The sequence below is a fragment of the Malania oleifera genome, chromosome 2 (genome assembly GCF_029873635.1).
Source record: "Malania oleifera isolate guangnan ecotype guangnan chromosome 2, ASM2987363v1, whole genome shotgun sequence".
Lineage (NCBI taxonomy): Eukaryota > Viridiplantae > Streptophyta > Magnoliopsida > Santalales > Ximeniaceae > Malania > Malania oleifera.
Window position 1 is genome coordinate 7,743,927 of NC_080418.1, and position 8,127 is coordinate 7,752,053.

Consider the following 8,127-nt stretch of genomic DNA (forward strand, 5'->3'; position numbering starts at 1 on the left):
CATAGGTAGAGAGAGAAAGCGAGAGAAATCATTGTACGATACACTCTCTGTATTTTTTCTTCCTAATTATAGTGAAATCCCTGCAACTTCGTGGACGTAGGCAAAATTGTCGAACCATGTAACTATTGTCTTGTGCGTGTGATTATTTTTCTTTGGCATGAATTGTTTCTCTTTTTTTTGTTTCTCACAGGATCAGGGAATTTCATGTTAATTCCCAACAACTTGTTAGGACCGGAGGAGCCCATGGGTGGCTTGATACACATGGGTGAACACCAACTTGACCCAAAAGCTTAAGCTTTTGGGTCAAGTTGGTGTTCACCCATGTGTATCAAGCCACCCATGGGCTCCTCCGGTCCTAACAAGTGGTATCAGAGCCGACGGTTCGTAACTCTGGGTGAGCAACATCGTAAAAGTTGATACGTGAAACTAATTCTCCAGACGTGCTAACAGTTGGAGGACTAAGTGTATGACCGAAGCCAATATGAATCATCTAGGTTGGAGATGGATCCGAATAAGGATAAGAAGTGGGAGGTAAGATTGGTTCAGAAGCATGTGGAATGCAATCTGAGACATGTAAAACGCTAGTGGTAAGGCCCACTTGAGCAACTGTTGGGGAATTGAGCTTACTCCCATAAAGGAGACAGTTTTTGTTCAAGGGGAGTAATTGGAACTCACAAGTGAGGGAAAGATTGTTAAGAATTCTACTTGTGAGCTTATCCCACATTAGAAAATTTGAGTAGATGATGAGTGCTTATATACATGGTTGAGCCCAAGACCCAATAGGCTTAAGCTTTTGGGTCAAGTTAGTGTTCACCCATGTGTATCAAGCCCACCCATGGGCTCCTTTGGTGCTAACACTTTGTTTTGTGGTAAGACGATCATGGAGTATCTACCTTCATGGATTAAATTATGAAAGAGAGGGGTAAAAGGGTAATTGTGTAGACTTCGTCGACGAGGCCATCATTCGTCGACGAAGGCTGAAGGCTCCTCGTCGACAAAATTCAGAGGCTCGTCGACGAGGAGAAGCCGAGAGATTTCAGGAAACCGGGGATCTCAGGATCGTCGACGAGGTCACCGCTTTGTCAACAAAGGCAATGGCGGACTCGTCGACGAGGACGCCAATTCGTCGACGAGGGCGGCTGAGTCTTAGCTATAAATATTAGTTTCCATTGCTTCTAAGTTAAGTAATCTCAAAATATCCTCTCTCTCTCTCTCTCTCTCTCTCTCTCTCTCTCTCTCTCTTTAGAACTTGAAGAACTCTCTCTCTCTAGTTTTCTTCTCCGTTCGTCGCCTGAATCGTAAATCCAACGTTATTGCGAGAATCAGGGAAGGATTCTCTACGTTTCTAGCGGATCAGAATCTCGTTTTGAGCTTTTTTGAGTTTCAGGCAAAAATCGAGGTAAGGCTCGGTTTTCTTTTCTGATTCAGAATATGTGTATTAGTACAAATTGTAAGCATTTATTGTATTGTGGTTTGTAGGTTTTGGAGTCTCGGTTCGTAGTTTTGGGGACCGCAGAGTAGGTAGTTGGCATTCGGGTTAAGGTAAGGGGATTCAGTTTATATCAGTTACTTTTCAAAATCGGGATCAATAAGCTTGTAGGCTATGATCGTATATATGTTTTGGTAACTTATTTGGGGAAATCTATCAGGTAAAATATGGAATTTTCATATTACAGTTTTTGAAAAAATTTGGGGATTTCGGGTATCATCTTTGTTTTGTTTGGAAAACTGTCTGTTTTATTTAAACTGTATTATTGAGATGACTGTTATCCATATTTGTATAAAACTGTATACTTGAATTGAAAACGATATAATTTGCTGTAAATCAAATAAGTGTGGTATGTATGATTGTATGTAATTGTTTCAGGTATTTTGTAAAATAGCTATGTGGCGGCTAATTACCGTACACTGAAATGTATAGGAGTGTGAGCTCCAAAATGATTCTAGGTTTTGTGAAATCGGCTGGGGGTGGCTAATTACCATACGCCGAAACAGCTATATGGCGGCTAATTACCGTACGCTGCGCCATGTACCGGTATGAAAATCGTGGGCGAGAGTGTTTGTCTCTATATCCGAGGGTGTGAAATACCACTACGTATCCTGGTTGGTCACCGAAGGGTGTGAGCTACACTGTATGGCAATGTAATTGCTGTGGAACTTCGGACTCATGGAGTAGTTGCGTATTAGTGTGAGCTACATTGTATTGGCAATGTAATCGCTTGAAGCTTCAGGTTTTATAGCATAGTTGCGTATTAGTGTGACGACACTAACCGTATGTTTTGGGTATCGTATGTACTGGAATGCATTTGTGAAAATACTGGAACTATATGGAAATGTTTTCGAACTGTATCGTATTATATAGTGTTATGTTTGCGTAAAATAATACTGGTATGTCATACACTGATATAACCTACTTTCTTCCATACTGAGAGGTGTCTCACCCCAAATGTACGTACAATGTTTTTCAGGTCCATCAGGTAGCCGTATTTAGCATCCTAGCAATCGGAAGCGGGGGTGTCGTTAGTTGCTATTAGATCCTGATTAGGTACGAGATTTTGTAACCGGGTTGTCTTGGTGGTTTTTGCAGACACCTGGAGTATGTACGGTATTTATGGGATTGTATACCTTAGTATATTGTATGGGTTTGTGTATCCTAGTTTTGTACAGACTCTGGTATGGTATGTTATATAACTAAATGAAGCATTTTTCGCTGCGTAACTGATGAGTATGGATGTATGTGTATATGTGTATAGGGTATCTGTGTACTTCACAGAGTCGGACCCTCTTATTATATTGTATCATGTACGTTTGAATTGATACAGAGACAAGTTAGGTTACTATATTCATACCTAGGACCCATCTGCGGGTTTAGGGCGTGACATTTTATCCATAAAAGACAATGCAGAAATCTCGTTGAACAATAAAAAAACTTTAAGAGAAAAATTTGTAAAAAAGAAGGAAAAAATTCATAGTAACTCATTCTAAAAATATGTATAACCTCAAGACAACTATATATACAAATAATTATTATTAAACGGCCACAAACAGTCAACAACAATGGTAACAAAATGATTAATAATGGCCACAAAATAGTCACAATTATTTTTTTAATAATTAGTAAAATTGAATAAATTCTTATAATAACGATTAGAAAAGAGAAACAACAAAGACTTTTAAAATACCTTTTCAACAAAATACCAATAATATGTATCATCTGAAGAGTTCACTACCATGGAATAGGTAAAGGGTCGCTATTGGGGACATGAAGCCATTTTTGACTCAACAACGCCTATTTAAGCATTGTGATTGTAATTAATTTTATTCTTTTTTCCATGTGAATTACTAAATTTAATCATAAATGAAAATTACAAATGATATGAATTGCAAATCTCTTTCTTCCGAATAATACCTTTTAAGTCATGAAAGAAACACTTTATACCAAAATTCATATTTAAGGGAAGATAAATTTTGGCTCAATATTTCATGATTTTATTAATCATTAGAAAAATACGATTTCACTTCACTTCTACAATTAAAAAAATACTCAATACTGAAAATTTTAAAAAATCAAATCTTCTAGAAAGTATCCCTATTTTTACTTTACAAATTTACACTTATTCTAAAATATACTTATTTTTAATCAATTTCAATTAAAAGTAATTGATGAATTCTCTACTAATTTAGACATGCTTAGCGTTATTTAATTATAATTTTTTAATGGTGATCCATAAATAACATTTCTCCTTTCTCATTTTGATTTGTATTTTATTATTTGGCTGTCACTATGAACGCATTGCATATGCATATATGAATAATAAATATGTAAAATAAATAAAATAATTGGCTTAAATAAACTTTTAAGTCAATAAAAATGTTGGGAACGAATTTGTATTGGAGTGAGAATGAGAGAGTTGGATTCACACTTCACTGCATCAAACCTTACTCGATAACAGATAACGATCTCTCTCTCTCTCTCTCTCTCTCTCTCTCTCTCTCTCTCTCTCTCATGGCGACCTCTGCAACACCTTCAATCTCCTTCTTTTCATCCTCGCTCTTCCTCCCACCTCCTCACCAAAACCCTAAACTCCTCTCAGTCTTCAAAACCCCCAATTGGTTAAAACCCCTCTCAATTAGTCGCACCTCTCGCGCACAACCCACATCAATCCGCTCGGAAGCGACGACACTGCCGGTCCTTTCCTTCGACGGCGCCAGAATCGGAGAAACCTACCTCGATCTCAAGTCGGCACCGCCTGATACGGCTCGTGCCGTCGTCCACCGCGGCATCATTACCGACCTCCAGAACAAGCGGCGAGGCACCGCGTCCACTCTGACCAGAGGCGAAGTGCGCGGCGGCGGCAAAAAGCCCTACCCCCAGAAGAAGACCGGCCGCGCCCGCCGCGGGTCCCAGCGGACGCCGCTCCGGCCTGGCGGCGGCGTCGTGTTCGGACCCAAACCCAAGGACTGGAGCATCAGGATCAACCGCAAGGAGAAGCGCCTCGCGCTGTCGACGGCGCTTGCGAGCGCCGCAGCCGCGGAAAACGCCTTCGTGGTGGAGGATTTCGCGGATAGGTTCGAGAGGCCGAAGACGAAGGAGTTCATTGCGGCGTTGAAGAGATGGGGTATAGACCCGAAGGAGAAGTCGATGTTTTTGTTGACGGAGGTTTCGGATAATGTGAGGCTGTCGAGCCGTAACATCGGGACTCTGAAGATTTTGACGCCGAGGACGCTTAACTTGTTCGACGTCCTGAACTCGGATAAGCTAGTGTTTACGCGGGCAACTGTGGATTATTTGAATTCAATGTATGGGTCCGAGTACGCAGGAGAGACTGGAGACGAAGAGGAAGAGTATGAAGAAGAACAAGGAGAAGAAGAAGAAGAAGGTGAAGATTAGTGCTTTAGTCTAGTTTAATTTTTGTTAATTTCTGCAGGATTGTTTTTGGTAATCTTAATTTTTGGATAATTTTAGCTGAGTTGGTATTCATTAGCTCCTGTTTTAGATTAAATTACACGTTGTTTTTTGTTGTGCTTGCTATTTTTCTGTGTAAAACTGTAAATTGGATAAAGTAATTCTGAAAACAGAGGTTACAAACTGTGAGTTAGCATGAACTTAAGCCTATGACATTTGGGTGAGTCTTGAGATTGCTTGCCTTTTGGTTCAGTCTTGATTGTTTTTAGGCGTTGGTCTTATGTTTCCGATTACAACAATGGACTTTTTGGAAACATCTAGTTTGAAGCAAATGCATATGCATATATATGTTAGAAAACTTTCTGTGGTTATCTTGTGCATAAGATTTTTAGGTAGTAACCCTATGACCTGCTTGTCTGATTACTAGTTGATTACTTTGCTTGGAGTTGTGAACCTTTTTTTTTTTTTTTATCATTAAGGGGTAAATTTGTATTGATCAAAATGCATATATATAAAAAGTACTCTGGGCATACCCAGGTAGGGGGATCAAGCCCCATCACAATTGCATAGCAATAAATCTACAAAATACTAATTTCTCAAAGTCCACCCATTTTAAGAGATTAACTGAGCACTAGTACATCAAAACAGAGTGTAGATCAAATCTATCAAAAACAATTCTAAAAATGTGCCTCTGGATTACCACAATCACCTCCTCAGGTGTAATATCCTTGCCTTCAAACCTTCTCTTGTTCATAAAGTGCCATAGGAAATAAACTATAGTGGCAAGACCAACTCGTTTTCCCACTGCAGGAATGCCAGTTCCTCTAACCTCTTTGTGGAGCCATTTCACCGCAGCTTTCACTGTAGTCATAGCTCTTCGAATTCCCAGCCAACTCCTAATACGATCCCAAACATGTGTGGAGAACCTGCATTTAAAGAAGATGTGGTCGATAGTTTCTTCCACATCTCTGCAAAAAACACATTTATGGTCACCATCATCCCAACACAACTTGTCACTCGTAAGTAAATTCCCTTTGATCCCGAGCCATAGAGGAAAAGTGTGCTTTGGAGTACATCCATTTTTCCGCACTTCTTTAGCCCAAGGAGCTTTGCCTTTTTTGTATCTCCAAAATTCATAGCATTGAGAGGAGCTTTTTTGATCCAAATCCCACCCATTCAATAGGCTTTTTGCAGCTTCTATTTGATTGTCACACCTCTGAAGAATCTGGTTCTTAATATCAATCATCTTCTTAACAAGTGGGGAGCCCTCATGTTTTGAGGCCAGCTCCCAAAGATTATAGCCTTTCAAATAATATTGGTGAACCCATTTCGATCATAAGGAGTCCTTCTTTGCTTGGACATTCCACAACGCTTTGGAGAGGAGAACCTTATTCCAAATTTTTAGGTCAAAAACACCCAACCCTCCTGATTTTGGGAGACAAACTTCCCTCCGTGCCACAAGTGGCTTCTTTCTTCCACCCCCAAAGAAAGCTCTGCACAATTTCACCACGTGCCCTAGTACATTATTTGGAATTGGAAAGATGACGAGCCAAAAACATTCCACACCCTGGATAACAGAGTTTATTAGGTCCAATTTTCCAGCATAAGAAATAGTATGTCTCGGCCAGCTTTTAAACATATTTGCAATTCTGTTTACAAGTGGAGAGTAATGGTTGGAATTAAGTCTGGCAGCAAGGGGGATGCCAAGATATCGAAATGGAAAATCACCCACACTAAAACCAATCATCTGTAAAATACCCTCCAATTCATACTCTCGAATTCTAGCATGAAACAAATTCGATTTGCGGCAATTAGCAACTAATCCAGAGCAGTCTGAAAACTTCCTTAGGCAATCCATTAAGAGTTTTATAAATGTGTAGTTCCCTTTGGAGAAAAGAATTAGGTCATCTGCAAAAGCCAAGTGTGAAATTTTCAGCTTCTCACACTTGGGGTGGAATTTAAAATTTGAATTCTACTCCAGAGACTTAAGTAACCTTGACAGGTATTCAAGACATATTATGAAAAGATGGGGTGATAAAGGGTCACCTTCTCTCAGGCCCTTTCTACCTTTAAAAAAACCACGTAAGCTTCCATTCAAAGACAAGGAATATGTTGTGGTTGTAACACATTCCATAATCCAATTAATCATAGTACTTGGAAATTTTAGAAGTATCAACATCTCTTTAAGAAAATTCCAGTAGATCGAGTCATAGGACTTCTTGAGATCGATCTTGAGCATGCATCTTGGGGAAACCCACTTTCTTGCACACTTTCTCACAAGCTTTTGTACAAGATAGATGTTTTCCACCATACTCCTTTGTTGAACAAAGGCAGACTGAGCTATATTGATGATTCCTTCAAGACCAGGAGTTGTGAACCCTTTGCTCCTATGCAAGAACTAGAGGAAGAATTGGGTTGTTATTGTTGTCTGTTCTAGTTGTTCATGTTGTTAAATGTTTCAATTTCCTTTTAATTTTCCAGATACCCTATGTTTGGAAGGATGGATTCTATGTCTTGAATTTGGATAAAATGTAGTACAAAATTATATTGAATTTTTTTCAAATCCAAATCCAACCTTGAAATCCATGGTCACAACCTATATAATTGATTTGGATATGTTTGTGGAAGATGAGTAGGTAAGTATGAAATGTCATATGTCTTCTTGGATGATAGATCTAACTTCATGTAATTTTATTTTGGGATTCAGGGACTGACGAAGATGAAAATTCTGATGCAACGGAGTGATGATTGTGGGAGAGAGAGACAGAGCCGCCAACCATTTGTTGTGATTTGCAAGGATCCATCCATTCCAGGTAACCCTGAAGAGTGGCCCGATCGCTAGAACCAACAGCCATTTATGTTGTAAACTCAACTTCTTCTTACTGCAGGCTGGTTTGCTTCTTTGTACTAACAATGCACATTTTTCTACATGAGAGTGCTTCCTTCGGGTCATCTACCCTATTGTCTCATTTATCATTGCTTTCTTGTTGTAGGATGTCTTTTTCTGTATAGTTTCCCACTATAGAAGGAAGAAAATGGGTAAAAAGCTTTGTAATAGGTTAACCCATTTGCAGTTTATTGCTTTGTTGTTTTTTATTGCTTTTTCTCATTTATGCAGACCGTTCTACAGCTTAGTCACTGCAAGGTTGTTGTCTTAGGTTATATTTGGTTTACATAATGTCTTTTAGTGAGTGTAGAATTGAATGAAATGAAAATAGAAT

General features: G+C 39.2%; 1 protein-coding gene across 1 annotated transcript; it reads left to right on the forward strand.

Annotated features, from left to right (window-relative positions):
- The first annotated feature begins 3,881 nt into the window (after positions 1 to 3,881).
- On the forward strand, positions 3,882 to 8,050 carry LOC131147711 (large ribosomal subunit protein uL4c). The gene is made up of 2 exons (XM_058097237.1): positions 3,882 to 4,880; positions 7,614 to 8,050. The coding sequence occupies exons 1-2, from the start codon at positions 4,007 to 4,009 to the stop codon at positions 7,649 to 7,651; spliced, it is 912 nt and encodes a 303-aa protein (XP_057953220.1). The 5' UTR covers positions 3,882 to 4,006; the 3' UTR covers positions 7,652 to 8,050.
- Positions 8,051 to 8,127: the final 77 nt, after the last annotated feature.

What these genes read in the sequence shown, in the direction of transcription:
- LOC131147711 (XM_058097237.1), top strand. Translation starts at nt 4,007, where the DNA reads ATGGCGACCTCTGCAACACCTTCAATCTCCTTCTTTTCATCCTCGCTC. An exon ending in AGGAGAAGAAGAAGAAGAAG is followed by an intron (nt 4,881 to 7,613) that starts GTGAAGATTAGT and finishes TTTGGGATTCAG; the next exon opens with GGACTGACGAAGATGAAAAT.